The following is a 17354-nucleotide window of genomic DNA, read 5'->3' as shown; positions in this document are numbered from 1 at the left end:
TTTAGAATTAACATAACGACAGTTGATCTGCTCTAACTCTAATTATATACATTTGTTTCTTAATTATCTTTTTATGTGGTGCTAAAGCTCTAAGCAAATTGATTATACGTCAAGCTAATCTAGAAAGTAAAGTAATCTACAAAATAAAATGGTAAATTAGTGCCGTCTTTTATCATAGCTAAACAAAACTAAAGTGCAATTATATGATGGAAGCATTTACAGACCAAGACGACAGCATTTTCATTCTTATGTTGATGTGGTAGAAATCCTTTAATATAATAATTAAGTGGCGTTATCAGTTTATTAGCAAGAAGCCTAATGGAGGTACGTCTACTTGGTGGAGAATGTTAATGATCCCGTTGCCAAATGAGACATTTGGCATTAATTAATCAATTGATTAGCGGATCGGCCTTATTACTTAAAGCCCAAAATCAAAAGCTACACCTTTTTGTCGTTTTCTTTGAGCGAATTCAAAGCAGTTTTATTGTATATTTGTATGTGAGTCATGGAAACTATATAATAACCCAAGATTCTTAAATATTTATTTTTAAAATATACCGTTGAAATAGACATCGGTCGGTTTGCATTTCTTCCCTTACTAATCCTCCTTTTTGCCATTTATTATCATACTCACTCGTTATCACATCATTCGTTTTTTTAAAATATATATTAGAGTATTAATGAATTAGCAAAGATGAAATTTTCAAATTATTTTGGTGGATACGTATTAGACAATTGAAATATAATACATACGTTCTACTCTACTCTCACGATCACACCATTACGTGATTCTTGCGAGTATTATTTGACATACTGCAAAACCTCTCCTCAACCTAAAATTTATTTATGTTACATACGCTCTATTTTACTCTCACGATCACACCATTACGTGATTCTTGTTAGTGTTATTTGACATATTGCAAAACCTCTCTTCAACCTAAAATTTATTTATGTGTATCAAAGGCTGATACTTTTTGCATTCTCTCTCTTGCATGCCATGCGAAGTGAAAGGAAACTCTGAACAAATTCTTCACTAAATCACAAAAATATTAAGCTCTAGATTTCCAAGAGTTCAAAATCGATGATAAAATTTAATTCTGAAGCTAGTAGCACATAGCTAATTCATCCATTAATTATTCCACCATCAAAATGTAATAACAAAAACAGAGTCGTACATCAAAGAGGTCTCCAAGATATTTTATTGTTTTTTCGGTTAGACCTAAAAAAAAAGTTTACTTTCGTATCGTCTTAGATGATTGCAAACCAACTCCACGGCAACAAAATAAATAAATAACACTCCACTGTACATATACGACTTCTCTTCTTCTTGGACACCATCTTCCCAATTCTTTAAAAAATTGTCAAAATCAGCAAATGACACAAGAATTGGGATCCTCTTCTGGGTTTGTTATGTAATAGCCTGCAGGCATAGGAGGATAATAGGCGTGGTAGGCCTTTATTAACTCAGCCATTTCGTATTTTGGATCTTTCTCCTTCTTCGGCTCCTCTTTCTTGGGCTCCTCCTTCTTCTTCTCCTCTTTTGCTGGTCCCACTGACAATATCTCTGTGTGGCAAAGCTTCCTCAGTTTGCTCACCAAATTTACTGGATCTACGTCCCCTATCACCGTCAGTTTCTTGTCCTTCATATCCATGGAAATTGAATCAAGCCCTGAAACAATATACCATCCACAAACAAGATTAATTCACCACTATAATAGAAAAACAGAGTAATATGCTGAAGAAGAAATTAAACCAATTGAAGATGCCTGCCTACCTTCAAGCCCTGAGACTGCCCTCATGGCTTTCTTCTTAGCCTTCTCGTCGTACAATTCCAATTTCAACACTACTTTCTGTCGTGAAACAAGATAGATACTATTAGATTCCAAAAATTATAATCAGTAAAAATTAGTGAGATATAAGCAAATTAACATCAAACCCATCAATCTTTGAACTAAGAACTTGAAAGAAAAGTAATCAGAATTCAAAACCCAGTGACAATTTAGTTTCAAAGAAAGAAAACAAATTTTGGTTTACCAAAAGATACTATCTTTATTAATGTATAAAAAAGGTAGTGAATCAACTGATGACAGAAAGGATCCCATCCTAGTAAAGTTGTCTGAAAAAAGAAAAGAGCTTGGAGCAAAGTAAAAATGCTAACCTTCATTTCTATGGAGTTTGAGGGATCTGAACAAGGAGTTTAGTTAAGAGAGAGATTCAAATTTGAGCAGAAGCCCAGAAAACACAGAGAGAGAGATTTGTAGTAATTAAGAGGAAGAGAGACGTTTTGAGTGGAGTGTCTTGGTGAAGTGAAGGGAACCTTGGGGCTCTAATTTATATTGAGATGAAAGGGAGGGGAAGGGGAAATATATGACACCAGCACAAGGGAGGAAGGAACTGAGTCAACCCGAGTCTAGTCAAGAAGTCTACGGTCAATAAAATGAAAATCATGGGCAATTTTGGCCGCAAGAGGAAAACTAATTTTTTTTCTCCCTCTCTAGCAATAATGGAAGAGAACGCAAACGTTGTTTTCAATGATTTCCCACTGCCAAACGACACTGTATAAGTAGCTTCTCTCTAGGGGTGGTTGCGGTTCAGAATCGCGAATTTTACTCAAACCACAAACATACCGACTATTTACGGTTTGGTGATTTTGAAACCGCAAAACGCATTACCGAGAATTAGCGATTTAAAACCGCAAGTTCTCAAGCATTCACAAAAATATAAATTCATAACCTAAATAAATAAATACAGAATCTCAATTTCTCAAGCATATATAAATTCACAATCTCCTCAACTTCTCAAGGATTCACAACCTAAGAAAATTAAAGTTACAATTCCAAGCATTTCAATTAAAGTTAAACTTCTAAAGTATTCCAATTCTAAATCCTTTAAAGTTACAAACTAAAAGGAAAATGCAAAGCAAAATGAATTAAAGTTACAACCAAAAAGAAAAATCTAATTCAAAGTTAATTAAAGTTACAGACTAAAAAGAAAATGCAATGCACCAACGTTACAAACTAAAGTTACAAACTCAAGTGTTGGTGGTGAGTGCATTTGAAGAACCCCGTTGTATTGTTTAAGCACCAATATTATCTACAAATAAAACAACATAGTTTAGTACATTTTATTATAAGAAGAAACATAAATAACATTAGCATAAATAAACTAATTACTTACAAGTTGTTATATGTTTTATTTCCTTGTAGAATACTTTGTGGTTTACGGTAACCGCAAGTTTTGAAAATCAAATACCGCAACCGCAACTACAAATGCGGTTCGATTCTTAATACCGCAAATGTGGTTCGGTTTACTGCAATTGCAGTTTCATTACGATAAATTGTCGGTTAGTTTTTGCAGTTTTTTGGTTTAAAATGTCACCCCTCCTCTCTACCTTCCTACTTTTTTGAAATTTCAATGAATTTTCCAGAAGCCTTTTACCCAATCAATCATAAAGTTCGTTTTCTGCGTCTTCCAGGAAAGCAACCAATATTCAAAGTCTTTGCCGTTATATGAAGATTTTGGTAGATACACGACTCTGGTGGCTGCGGGTCGTCGTCGTCCTCCTCAAGTCACCCCCCCGCCAGCCAACCAGCCCTGCAGAGCCCCCACCTCTCTTTATTAGGAGAGCCCTACGGTTTCCACGCGTTTATATAATTAGATCCCGTGTCGAATGAGAAATTGTAGAAAATAACTTGTGAAGACTACACTCACACTGTTCTCCTCCTACTATGGTACGGATGTGTGAATGGTGTATTATTTTATCATCAATTTTCCTTCTAATTTGGCTGCACACCCTACACTTGTCACATATGTATATATTATAGTTTTAAATCATAATATAAAATATTGATTAATTTAATGGTAATGTCACATGGGTTCAGAGTATAGTGTCTGCTAAACCCCATATCCTTTGCTGTGATTCCACTTATGCAAGCAAACTAGTATTTCCTCTTTTTTTTTTTTTTCTTTTTAGAATATAGATTCTCTTCACACAGTGAGTGCATTTACCAAAGCCAGTAACATGCATGAAACTGCCATCTGATTATAATGTTATTTTCCTTCTAGTTAAATTTTGACGGAATTAATTAACACTTGGAAGCGAAACTCTCAAATATGTATCGAGATTCAAACTTAAAACCTCTTCTAATATTTTTTTCGTCCAATATTAGATGGTAAAGTGTTGTTATTTGTAAATTGTAATTGAAAATAAATACAGATAAAAAAGGTTGGGCTGATTTTTATTTTTAGGATGTGGGCTTCGCTCTTTAAAAAAAAAAATTCTTAAAGTTTGGCCCACATGAATCTGTTACTAGACAAATTTGTGTGGAATTAATAGATGATAAAGCAACCCTTGATTTGATAAAGACAAAAAAGGAAGAGATATCATATTATCATGTAAAATGTAGCATCTGGTAGGGCCCAATCTAAAGAATCTTCTCAGGCTCAGGGTGCTCCTTCCCTTGTTCTTTAACCATCATCAGTGTGGTCACTCACCATAGTTACACTTGGAAGAGACTTGGACCATAGATTTTTTCGTCCCAATACCATGCACTCGGGCCCTTAGATAAAAAACTACAATCAAATCAAATCAAATCAAATCTCTCTCCACAACCACGGCCCACACTTTAAACCTCTTCTCTTGTCCTCTTCACCTCACCCCTCTCACTCTCACGAGTCACAACCGACTCTCCCCCTCCACCTCCACCGTTGGTTGGTCGGTCAAAATCCAGATTGAGAGATGATGTATACGACTACTAGTTACTGGTCCACAAAACTCCACCATTACCAAGATCACACAACTCTATTGGATGGTGGATGGATGAGAACAAAATTCCAGTCTCTTCAATTCGTCACTTGAAAATTGGCATTTATTTATAAATTTGTATTATTTTATCTCGTGCAGTCGTGTTTTTTGGTTAATCGATTGTATTATTCTACTCATTTGCTTTTTCATTTCATCAGTTCTCCTCATGAATTCAAACCCAACCAAATTATGATAGTTTCATGCCGAACATAGTCCTCTTCTCTTCTTTTTTGATGGTCACTTAGTTATATTCCTTAATTGGATCACTCAACTTCAGACATTGGGGTCATGTATTAGTGTGCTCACTCTAATCATATTGTCCTGCTTGGAACAGTCATTATCATTTTCTTAATGCTTGACTTGACTCTAATCCATTTGCATTAGAGTCTCGCAAGATAAAATGTGACAACCAATTTTAACCTTCTTTGTTGTTCTAGGCTGACCCTTTGTATTAACATGCTTTCCCCTTCGATAAAAAAAGAAAAAAAGAAGCTTAGCTTGGGATGACAGTGACTTTACTATCTAATCAAAGCCCAACTCCGAATTAAGCAGAGTCAAGAGCCGAAAATTCAAAATTATTACCAAAAAAAGAAAAAAACACGAATCCAACGACTCTCCGTCCATCCAACGCTTAACAACGTACTCTTATTCCCTTTGTAGCGTACACGTGACGAGTTGCTATTGGCCTTCTTCCCACCCACCAAAATCTCCGCCGCATCCAACAATCCCCAGGTCCTATATAAAAGTTCCGCCGCCTACGGAAGAGTCGCAGCTTATCGCTATTGCAAAAGCCCGAACCCGAGTATTTCGGAATTTATGGTATCCAAAAACCCGAATCCGCCAGAGGGCTTGTACTTGGATCCGAGCGGAATGGCGTTACCCGGGCTCGGGCCATTCGCCTCAGTCACTACCTCAGCGACGACGACGTCAACGACGTCTTCTTTGGAGGATCTGAGTAAGAAGATTCGGAAGCCCTACACTATCACCAAGTCCAGAGAGAGCTGGAGCGAACCCGAGCACGACAAGTTCCTCGAAGCCCTCCAGCTGTAAATTTCATTTCTCTTAATTCTTCACTTTTGTATGTTAGTGTGTATAAATATATGGCGCTACTGTTTTCGTTTCGAATTGGGGTTTGAAATGTGGGAAAAGAGGCGATATAGTTTCTGTTTGTGTTTTGAAATATTTAAGGGTTTGTTTGGTTGGTGAGAAACTTTAGGAAAGAAAGAAAAAGAAAAGTTTCAGAAATTTGGAAAAAGAGTAGGATTTTAGTGGTAATTCATTTTCTCATCCCCAATTTGTGTTATTGTTTGTTATGATGCTGTTGTTATCTTAGTTTAGGCTATTTTTCATACATTTTTGTGCTATTCCCTAATTTTGTTTATGTTCCCTCTGTTGCATTCAGCTTTGACCGTGATTGGAAAAAGATTGAAGCATTCATTGGGTCAAAGACAGTTATACAGGTTAGCTTTCAAAGGATAGTTCTTGTTTAGTCCACTTAATATCTGCAATTAGTTAGTTCGTTATATAGTTTCCAATGCAAAGAGAAAGATATGCTTTAGTGACGATCACCAATTAATCTTTTATCTGCAAGTTTATATATCAGACAATAATGAACACCATTACCCATGAGAAGGATTGTTTTTGCAGATACGTAGTCATGCACAGAAGTATTTTCTGAAGGTTCAAAAGAATGGGACAAGCGAACATCTACCTCCCCCTAGGCCAAAAAGGAAAGCTGCTCACCCATATCCTCAAAAAGCTTCTAAAAATGGTGAGGATGGTTCAATTTCACGTATCCTATTTTTCACAGTACAATGTTTTACAGCCACACTCATATCTGCCTTGTTTGCCAGCTCTGGCGCTTCCACAAGTGTCTGGGTCATGTCAATCTTCATCTGCTTTACATGAATCTGGGTTTATTCAAAGGCCAGATTCAGCGTCAATGCTTATGAGTCCCGTTCCCGGCACTGTAGTCCCTTCCTGGACTGATGGTTCCATGCAAACAGCCAACCTATCACATGAGTCCAAAGGTGTGACTACTAAATAAATTAAATCTCCGTAACAATGACCTGATCTCATTGTACATTAATGTTATCGTTTGCAAACTTGATTTAGTTGCATTTGCTTTCTGTGCGGGTATGTTATTTCAGGGCCAACTGGACCGAATAACAGTTGCAGTAGCACAGAAAGCACTCCAAAAGCTCAACCAGTTGGTGGAACAACTGATCTAGTGATTCGTAGCCATGCGTTGAGAGGTGAGGTGACAATCTTCCTATTTGCAGTTTCTCCCTCCCGGACAAGTACTTTCACCTAAATGGTTATAATAGTTTAATATTGGATTTGAACTTTTTTACACCTTGAAGTGGATAAAATTTGTGACAAAAACATGGAATTTCATTCTTGTATATGGACATGAGTTTTATGTTTCAACATGTATTTGGGTGCTCAATATATCAAACTTTATGATATAATCACAGCTATATGTATGTGTCTTGCATTTCTTCTATCATGAACAGCGAAAACGTTCACCTATTTCGCTGCCATCTTGATCTTGGTTTCCATATGAATCAGTGATAGGCTATGTGTCACACATGAGTACTCTTACAAATTATTTAATTATTTTTTCTTTAGATAAGTCTTTGCATCACATGGTATATCAGAGCTGGACCCATTAAAAAAATCTGGACTCCTTCCATTAGTCCTCCATTGTTTGTGGCCTTAGATATTACAAATTTATAGCTAGAAATGGTGTTTCCTGTGAATGTAACACCTATATGTTTCCTTTGTTTTATGCAGTTCTCCCTGACTTTTCTCAAGTATACAGCTTCATCGGCAGTGTCTTTGACCCTGATGTTACAGGTCATCTGCAGAAATTGAAGAAGATGGATCCTATAGATGTTGACACGGTATTTCTTTTCTCCTTTCTAATCTCATGTATTATATGTTTAGGTTTTGACTGTAGTGTATATGATTTGTTGTTATCTAACCCTCCAATGGTCGGTGAGGAAGTCACTGCTTAATTTTGTGCATTATAACTGCCTCAATAAATGTTTACAACTCAACAAATTTTCTAGTTGGAATAGTTGCGTGAATCTACTTAGACTTGAAAATGGCGTAGTTGTGATGTTATTCTATTTTTTGGCTCTTCTCCAGGTGTTACTGTTGATGAGAAATCTGTCCATCAATTTGAGCAGTCCTGATTTCGAGGATCATGTAAGTTTCCATTTCACTGAGCTTTGATTTTATTCTATACCACGAGAGGAAGAAAGATATATAAAAAGCTACTTTGTTTAGTTCTCTTAATACCGAGTATGTTGCTGAATTTTTTAATTGGATGCAGAGAAAGCTGCTTTCATCCTACAAAATTGACGCAGATAATGCGAGTCATGGTGATGCAGCTAAAAGCCTTTGTGACGATCAACACAAGAAAGTTGCTTAAGTAGTAGTTCATGATGTCAGAAGCTTTTTTCTCACCCCCTCGTTGGCAGTGCTTACATTTCGAATCTAATCGGTGCACAACTGGTGTTGACATCCAGCAGACGAATTTCCAGGGAAAAAAGGGCCCATTAGCATAAAGCGTCCGGTTGCATCTGGGTATTAACTCACTAGGTTGTAAGTCACGCAGCATTTCCATACATTTGGCATCTCCGTGTGGTGTACATATCAAGACAAAAGTAATGCATTTTGCGGGAGTACAGGTGTTCAAAGTTATGTTAATGCTATTCTGTACAGCGCTGGGTTCCTGTGTATTCAAGTTTTTAAATCGCTAGTTGTGGGTTATGTGAATTTTTTTTGGGTCAAGTGGGTTATGAGATTTTGGTGCGGTATTCGCGTGCCTATTTTCTGCATGCGATAATCTGGGTTTTCCTATGCTGTTGCGATGCCACATGTTTTTCCATAAGCCAGTACGACGACATAAGAATCAACAAACAAAACCAGCCAGAGGAGAACGTAAAGAAAAAGAACACAGTACGGAGTTCCATAAGCTTCTCAAGCTTCTGCTTTTCTTTTGTTGCCTTTTTCTGTTGTAGTTGCTTTCATTGTATGGTCTCATATACCAGTAGAAACTATTGGTCAAACTACTTAAGATCTAGAACATTCCTCCTAAAAGCGAAGAACAAATATCTACAATTGAATCATCTACATCTACTGACTGGTAAATTCCATGTCTAGTAGTTGTTAATTTGTGTCCACGCATACGATGACATCCAGAAACGCTCCATTAGCCATACTGTTTCCAGAGGTAAAAGCTTGCCCCTGCATTGCATTGCGCTCGGTTTCACCTACAAGGGTAAAAGCCTGTCCCTGCATTGCAATAGACACCACAAACAATGGGAATATTTACTATTACTCGATGATCGCATTCCTAAAGTATCATCAGAGACTGAAGCTAAAATCAAAATTTTCACTTATTACCAAATTAACGGAGTTTCCCACATTTTACCTGGATTTGGCATTCCAAAACATCCATGATTTGACAACTGGAAGTTCAATTGAAAATCTTGAATAGGACCCAACTCCTGCATGTAACGAGATTGATCACTGGGAAGAGGAGCCATTGCACGTCTTGGAGACCCAAATATTTGGTGTGGAAGAATTCCTGGAATGAGCATCGGCTGCTGCAGTTGCTGATGTGGTTTGGCATGAGAGTGATGGAAAGTACTCGCGGGGACTAGGTTTGTAGCCGAAGGATGGCGGGATGGATTGTGACAATTGTAGTTTGAGGTTATGGGTTTCATTTGAGAACGCATATAAGCTTGAATTGGTTGAGAATCTAGTGGATGAAAAGATGTCTTCCCCTGTTTTGGTTGTGCTTGACGAAACTGTGCAGGACTTTTGCATGCATTTTGTTCAGAACCTTCTGAACTCAGTTGAGTAGATCTTTCATTTTTGAAAATATTCAAGCCCGTTAGCCTCCTACAAGTATCAACTGGTGAAATTGAGCTTACCCTATCAGCTTTGACTGGAATTCCTTCAACCATAAGCATGGTGTTATCTTCATTGTCAGGCGTAAATCTGAAGTCATCCACTGTAATTAAGCTGTCCTCATCAGGCAACAGAAGTTCAATGGGAAGACTGTCTTTTCCATCAAAGCAGATGTCAGAACTGAGTTTCAACCCCAGGTCAATTTCAACACCCGATCTGAATGCGCTATGAAATCATCAGAGACTAACTGATTTTCCTTGCTCTTACTTTGATCAACAGAGCTAGAGGACATGCTGGCTTCACAATCGAACCCAATGAGTCCAAATTCATTAGTTGTTGAAGGAAAGACATAGTTATCTACAATAGGTTGTTCAATGAAAGAAGATGCATCAGTTGATTGTAATCTCTTTCTGGAGCCTGTACAATACAATGGTTCTCGGGTAAGGTCCTTTGACACTCCATGAGCCATAGATTCAGATCCTTCACTGCAAGAAGAGATGCCATAGGTAGGCTTTGTCTCTGGAGAAAGGCGAAAAATGTTAGCTTCTTCTCTTCATATTTTAACCTGCTAGATTTAGCAAGTTACAACTCAATCAGAGATAATAAGGTTCCAGTTGAAAGCACAAAATATTAAGCTACTACAGAACAACCAGTATTTGCTACCCTACCTGTAACAGGAAAGTGATGAGCAAATTTACAACAGCAAATTTCAGTGCTCTTGGTGTGGTTTGCAGTAGGATCAGACCACTGTGGGCATGACAAGAAAAAGGGTGTGAGACAGAATTGGACATTAGGTAGTAGGCCTTTCAATCCCTTTGAAAAAGGGCAAAAGAAAAGAAAATTGATGAGCACATTTAGACCAATAATTTGGTTAAAGATGACCCATTACCTCTGGTATGAGGGAATTGGTTAAGAATTTTGTTTCAATATTCTCAACTGAAGCAGGGGATATTACATGTTCTTCACATTTGTTTCTCTGACTATATGCAGAATCCTCCAGAAGCGTGACAAATTTGGAATTTTCCTCATGCTCATTTGGATTTTTCTTTTGCTTCTCTTGGATAGCTGTTTCATGTCCTTCTGTAATCACCTCAAACAGATCTGATGGAGACAGTAATTCACATTTGCATTAGGAGCAGACTTCTTCAGCCATCAATCTTAAGTAGTAAACCAAATAGGAAAGAAAGCACTACATAAAGTTCTGTATTTCTAAATGCAATAGCACAAGGAAGGGGATCATGTATACCTCTTCTCGCTTTCTCCTCTTCTTCCTTCTCACTCAGACACTCGGAAGAACCAAATGTCTCATCTTTACACAAATCCCAGGGGCTCTTCCCTGAATGACACTCTGCCTGAAAGAATATAAATTGGAACTTTTAAGCGTATTTCCTTGGCTACACCTTCTAAATCCACGCCCATAATTGTAGAACCAAAAAGGCTAATGAGCATTACTTAATTACAGACATCATATGTGTACTGTGAAGTGGAATTAGAAAGTATCAACCAGACCTTAGAGAGGAATCGAGGCCTAAATGGTTCTTTGCTCCTATGGAGTAGGGGAGGACTGTTGTCTTGAAACTTCGGAGCAGAAGCCCCAGAAATCAGTCCATACGCCCCAGTACCGCATCATTTCCCAGAAGTCCAACAGATAATGAGTTTTGCAATAAACATCTAGGTAAGGTGCCATGCCATCTTTCACAATCTGTTTAGTTATATCCATGAAAATATAGACAATCAAAATGTAATAGTATTCTCAAAAGATAGAGAAAATAGAGCACGAAATCGGAAAGGTTAAGGACAGTGTTAGGAAGAACATAAATGCACACACCTGATGCACGAGAAGATTGTGAAGAAACATGGGACTCAAGTTCACTGTTTCAGAACAATCATCAAATTGAAAACGTAAGACCACAGAGCTATAGTTAAAAGCAGAAACTTTCCAAAACTCCTAGGATACGCCCTCAATCTGTAAACTACCGGGCATCAAGTGTTTTACCTTAAAATTGACGGTTTGATCCCACCCGGTAATCGCTTGCCTGCATCCAAATGTTCTAAAGAGAACATAAAATCCCTTGTATATGCAATCCTTGAATGTCTGAATTAATAAAAAAAAAACCAAAAACCAACTTTCAGCTAATTAGGCAGCAATAATTAGCAGTTGGTATTATTAAACGACATGTAACAAAGATCAGCTGTTTTGGTGATTTTTTTAAGTGAAAAAAAAGAAGAAAAAATCACAAAAATACTCTTGGCAACCAACTTTCAGCTAATTTTCTATTCCCCTTTCCTCCATTTCCTTGGCAACCAAACGAGAGAAGTAATAGGAAAATGTAGTTTTATTTTCGCCTACGGCATAATATAAAGAGTATTATATTGAATATTATATAATATATTACTTAGATCAGCTTAAAAGATTAGAATAATACAACAAATGCATAAAAAGAGAGATAAGATTACTTGGCGACTTCTTGTGTATTCGATTCAGAGCGTGCTAGTAAACTCTGTTCCTCACTTTCCGGGCTCATTTTCCCAGGAAAATCCGACATTGTAACAAGTCACTTCAAAATCAACTACAGATGTTCTCTGCTTTTCAGAAACCTTGAAGATCAAGACCTTTACTCTACGAAAAAATTTAGTTTCTTTGTGCAGACAGGAAGCAAGAAAAGCAGCAAGATTCTACCTGTTCAAGATTTTTTTGGATCTCGACGGGAAAATAGGTAGGGTTTACATGAATGCTTGTTTGGAGGAAAAGAAAGTGTGAGAAAATTAAATGGAGGTGTGAAATGCTTAAGAGTGAGGGAGGTGGTAACCATTACCGTGTTTATGTAGCCTCTGCAGAGCTATAGCCTAGAGAGGAATTATTCATACAAATAATGTTGTGGAGAAAATCCGCTGTGGATACACATACGTACAATATCGACCAGTATCTGCCACGTCGGAAGAAAACGCCGATCTTGTGCGTTCCGCAGTTGGAAGTTTGACTTCTCATGACATGGCAACCCTCCATTGGTAAGGTCCTCGTGAAGGCATTGCAACAACCAAACATGTCCTTGTTGCAAATCCAATTTGCCCATCTCCTAACTTAAAAATAAAAAGTTTAAAAAAATGTGCCCACGTCCAGCGGAATACAACCCAGTATATTACAGACAACTTATTTTTTCGGTCAGCAAATTATTTTTTTTCTTTATTAGATATTGCATTTTGCATAGAAGGCTGCATACTCTCTATGTATTTGAAATTAGTGCTTCAGGCAAAATTATTAGAATGTGAAAGACAATAATTGATGTGAATTTTATTTTCTAATTTTCTAATTTTATTTTATTTTCTTATTGACAGAATGTGATGTAATTTTTCGCTATCGTTTGAAAAAAAAAAAAAAAGGGGTCCTTGACGCCACATACCTTAAAGGAAACTAATTGTTATGACAAACCACCTCGCAAACTAGAAATACATTATGGCTTTTGGATAGTTTTTTGTGGTTGATATTTCTCAGCTCCAAGTTAGCATCGGAGGGTTTTCTTTCTTTTTCTTGTTTCCTTAATTAGGTTGGTATCAACTATCACGGCATTGCCATTTTCGGAAACTCGGTTGGTATTTTGCACAAATCCTTAAAAAAATAAAAAAGCAACACTGAAAAGGCCTCTCTGGCAAGGACAGGCAAATTCTGCTGCAAAAGGTTATGTAAATTCTGCTGCAATGGACAGGCAAATTTATTATAAGTTATGTGCAGCAGTCCGCGCATTCAGGAAACGTGAGCCCGAAGCAAAGCACTCCAGGGCCTCGCCTATCCAGTTTATGCCTAAAACCAGCCTACAAGATCAGCGCAGCTCATGGCCCAACAAAAAGAAAACCAGGAGACCTCCTTCCTTGACCCAAAATTGCACTATGTATGTCCACACTGAAGTACGACATGTCGTAAAACTACTAGGCATGGAAATGCTCTAGTCATTTGATTCGGTGCTGCTACCGCTGCTGCATAATTTCCACAGCAAGGAGACAAAGCTAGGCTGGCCATGATGCCTGCCGCCATAACTTTTCTTACTTTAAGTACACAAATTACTCAAAGAAGATGCACTTCAAAAGAATTTGTTAGCAAAATGTAAAGAGAAAATATTGAATTGAACTTTAGGAAGCACACAGGGTTGGAGAATTCCCAAATTATATTGACTTTGCACCAGAGTTCAGAATTTAAGCATAACTACACGACTCCACACTCTCCGACTCGAAAAAGGCCAAAAAAAAAAAAAACTAAACTATTGAGACTTAACAAAAAGAAAGAAAAAGACACCACAGGAGCACCTTCCTCCCATAAACCAGACGCTTTACTACGTTCAAATACCCAAAATATCCACAAGCTCAAATCCAATTTACTACTCAAAATGTAGATGATTTAGTCGACCTCCTCCATCTTGCTCTCCTCAGCACCATCTTCCTCCAAAGCAGGCATGTCAGCATCTTCCTCAGCAGTCTCCTCGTCATCAAGGCTAAGCCCCAGCTTCAGCATCCTGTGAATTCTCGCTGCAAAAGTGTTTGGATCATCCAGGCTGAAACCAGAGGTCAACAGGGCCGTCTCGAACAGCAGCAGCACAAGGTCCTTCACAGACTTGTCGTTCTTGTCAGCCTCTGCCCTCTTCCTCAGCTCCTCCATGATTCCGTTGTCGGGGTTGATCTCCATTGTCTTCTTGCTGGACATGTACGAGCTCATGCTGTTGTCCCTCAGAGCCTGAGCCTTCATAATCCTCTCCATGTTCGCGGTCCAGCCATATTCTCCGGTCACCAAGCAGCAAGGAGAGTCCACAATTCTGTCAGAGACCACCACCTTCTCAACCCTGTCGCCCAAAATGTCCTTGATGGTCTTGCAGAGGCTCTCAAAAGACTTCTTTTTCTCCTCCTTCTTCTTCTTCTCTTCCTCAGTCTCATCGTCAAGCTTGAGGCCTTCCTTGGTTGCAGAGACCAGCTTCTTGCCATCATATTCCTTCAATTGCCCAACAGCATACTCGTCAATCGCGTCCACCATAAAAAGGACTTCATAGCCCTTCTTCTTGAGGCGTTCCAGGAACGGAGAGTTCTCCACTGCCTTCTTGCTCTCACCAGTAATGTAGTAGATGTCCTTCTGACCCTCCTTCATTCTTGTCACATAGTCCTTCAGGCTTGTCAACTCCTCGCCGCTCTTGGTTGAGTGGAATCGGAGAAGGTCGGCAAGCTTGGCTCTGTTCTGGCTGTCTTCATGGATACCCAATTTCAAGTTCTTGGAGAAAGCCTCATAGAACTTCTGGTAGTCCTCCTTGTTCTCAGCAATCTCATTGAACATCTCGATACACTTCTTCACAAGATTCTTCCTGATCACCTTCAAGATCTTGTTCTGTTGTAGCATCTCACGAGAGATGTTGAGAGGCAGATCATCAGAGTCTACAACACCCTTGACGAAACCTAGATACTCTGGGATGAGCTCCTCACAGTTGTCCATGATGAACACTCTCCTCACATAAAGCTTAATGTTGTTCATCTTCTTCCTGGTGTCAAAGAGGTCAAATGGAGCCCTCTTTGGGACAAAGAGAATGGCCTTGAACTCAAGCTGTCCTTCAACGGAGAAGTGCTTGACAGCAAGGTGCTCCTCCCAGTCATTGGTCAAGCTCTTGTAGAAGGAAGCGTATTCATCCTTGGTAATTTCCTCAGGCTTACGCAGCCAAATGGGTTTCTGCTTGTTGATGAGCTGCCACTCGTGAGAAACCTCCTTGACCTTCTTCTTCTTGGATTTTTTCTCCTTATCCTCATCAACCTCCTCAACATCTCCTTCCTCTTCCTTCTTGGGTTCGTCGTCTTCATCATCACTGATCTCTTTCTCAGTAGTCTTCTCAGTCCAGAGGTATATGGGGTAGCTGATGAACTCAGAGTGCTTCTTCACGAGGTCCTTGATCCTCCTCTCTTCCAAGTATTCCAACTGTTCACAAACATAACAATGAATCAATACTCAATTCTTACTTTCATCCTTTTAAAATGAAACAATAGCACATTGAATTATCTAGCAATGCACATATATGGGACTAATTAGTTGGTTTAGTTTTTTACCTGGTCCTCCTTGAGGAAGAGGGTGATCTTGGTACCCCTGCCAAGCTGTTCACCATTGACATCCCTAGTGACAGTGAAGGAACCACCAGCCTGTGATTCCCAGATGTATTGCTCGTCATCATTGTGCTTTGTAGTCACAATGACCTTCTCAGCAACAAGATAGGCGGAGTAGAACCCAACACCGAACTGTCCAATCATGCTCACATCGGCTCCAGCTTGCAATGCCTCCATAAATTCCTTGGTGCCAGACCTTGCAATTGTACCCAAGTTGTTCACCAAATCTACGAATATCGATTGCAATTAGATCATCTATTGACATAATCACAGGACTTTTAAACAATCCATAAATTGGATAGTTTCCTTTATAGAGATAGTAAACAATATTTTTGGTTCTTGATAAATCTAAGTAATTAGAAATACAACAAACATATTTTTCAACATAGTCAGAAAACCAAAAAAGGAATAGAAGCAGGAACTAGCTTAGTATGGAATGCACAATTTTTCACTAACTAGTTAATCCTTCCACATTCTGGCAATGTATCAATAAGAGAACTAAAATAACAGAACAACAGATATTTACCTGCTTTGGTCATGCCAATACCACTGTCAATGATGGAGAGCGTCTTGTTGACCTTGTCAGGTACAATCCGAATGAAAAGCTCTGGTTGAGCATCGAGCTTGCTTTTGTCCGTCAGGCTCTCAAATCGAATTTTATCCAAAGCCTACGCACAACCAAAAGCCATCAGTGTCAAAAATTCTACAAATCCAGATCCTAACAAACGAACCGATAATCCTACATTATCGCTAGAACAAGATTTAGTTCAGAAACTAGGTTTTAAAAAACAAAATATAGCGATTTAATGGAACATTTTGGAAGAAAATCGATCCAAATTACTAAGAATTGTTTATTATAATAACATGAAAATAGTTGGAGAAGCAAAATGAAAACATCAACACAGAGAGAGAGGCTCACATCAGAGGAATTGCTGATGAGTTCTCGAAGGAAAATCTCCTTGTTGCTGTAGAAGGTGTTGATGATCAAACTCAGAAGCTGGTTGATCTCAGCCTGGAAAGCGAAGGTCTCTGCATCAGCCATCTGAACGTCCGCCATTGCAATGATAAAGCGAGAGAAAATTAAAGCTTGTTTGAGAGAGAAAGCGAAGCAGAAGAGTCTAAACGTAGAGATTGAGCGATTTCGATTCCGATTACTAGTGAATTAGGCTGAGCAAATGAAGAGGCTTTTATAAAGAAGAGGAAGCGGTTACTGTGCTTCTGGATTCTTCTATCCTTCTCTGGAATTCTAAATCTCCCGCGTATGTTGGCCTACTTGGAACGACGTCGTATAGAGCGGAAGAGTTTGGCTAACGTGGTCTTATCGAGTCAGTTTAATTCCAGAAGAGAGTGTATCGAGAAGGTTCCCTCTTCACTATGTTAAGTCGATTGCTCTCGAACGTTCTTCCCACCTCAAGCGTTTTCCTATGACGTCGCCGATTGCAATAGCTAAACGGCCCAAAACTAGCACATCAGCCTTCTGTTCTGTGTGGACCAAAACAGC

General features: G+C 38.6%; 3 protein-coding genes and 1 pseudogene across 5 annotated transcripts; 1 reads left to right on the top strand and 3 right to left on the bottom strand.

Moving 5' to 3' along the window:
• Window positions 1–1090: 1090 nt before the first annotated feature.
• LOC103333716 (heavy metal-associated isoprenylated plant protein 39-like) lies at window positions 1091–2296 on the bottom strand. Its single transcript, XM_008236610.3, has 3 exons — window positions 2159–2296; window positions 1775–1850; window positions 1091–1669 (listed from the first exon to the last, which is right to left on the bottom strand). Exons 1-3 carry the CDS (start codon window positions 2162–2164, stop codon window positions 1368–1370), a joined length of 384 nt encoding a protein of 127 aa, XP_008234832.2. The 5' UTR covers window positions 2165–2296; the 3' UTR covers window positions 1091–1367.
• A 3218-nt stretch (window positions 2297–5514) lies between these two features.
• On the top strand, window positions 5515–8660 carry LOC103333717 (Homeodomain-like superfamily protein). 2 transcript variants are annotated; one of them, XR_016126958.1, is made up of 8 exons: window positions 5515–5850; window positions 6207–6264; window positions 6452–6575; window positions 6658–6834; window positions 6955–7064; window positions 7601–7710; window positions 7958–8017; window positions 8145–8660. XR_016126958.1 is itself a non-coding variant. In XM_008236611.3 (8 exons), the coding sequence occupies exons 1-8, from the start codon at window positions 5621–5623 to the stop codon at window positions 8241–8243; spliced, it is 963 nt and encodes a 320-aa protein (XP_008234833.2). In that variant the 5' UTR covers window positions 5518–5620; the 3' UTR covers window positions 8244–8660. The 2 variants fall into 2 exon arrangements, 1 of the variants encoding a protein (XP_008234833.2); XM_008236611.3 differs by having other exon boundaries at window positions 5518–5850; window positions 6955–7059.
• Window positions 8661–8943: 283 nt separating this feature from the next.
• On the bottom strand, window positions 8944–12430 carry LOC103333718 (uncharacterized; annotated as a pseudogene). The gene is made up of 9 exons (XR_016126959.1): window positions 12188–12430; window positions 11727–11825; window positions 11559–11602; window positions 11240–11432; window positions 10977–11082; window positions 10620–10831; window positions 10399–10477; window positions 9249–10249; window positions 8944–9109 (listed from the first exon to the last, which is right to left on the bottom strand). The product of XR_016126959.1 is annotated as an uncharacterized LOC103333718 (transcript).
• A 1442-nt stretch (window positions 12431–13872) lies between these two features.
• On the bottom strand, window positions 13873–17015 carry LOC103333719 (heat shock protein 83). The gene is made up of 4 exons (XM_008236613.3): window positions 16773–17015; window positions 16380–16521; window positions 15800–16080; window positions 13873–15671 (listed from the first exon to the last, which is right to left on the bottom strand). The coding sequence occupies exons 1-4, from the start codon at window positions 16908–16910 to the stop codon at window positions 14121–14123; spliced, it is 2112 nt and encodes a 703-aa protein (XP_008234835.1). The 5' UTR covers window positions 16911–17015; the 3' UTR covers window positions 13873–14120.
• Window positions 17016–17354: the final 339 nt, after the last annotated feature.

This window comes from Prunus mume, linkage group LG5, assembly GCF_029339155.1.
Source record: "Prunus mume cultivar Tortuosa linkage group LG5, ASM2933915v1, whole genome shotgun sequence".
NCBI lineage: Eukaryota > Viridiplantae > Streptophyta > Magnoliopsida > Rosales > Rosaceae > Prunus > Prunus mume.
This window is presented reverse-complemented; position numbering and strand designations above follow the sequence as displayed.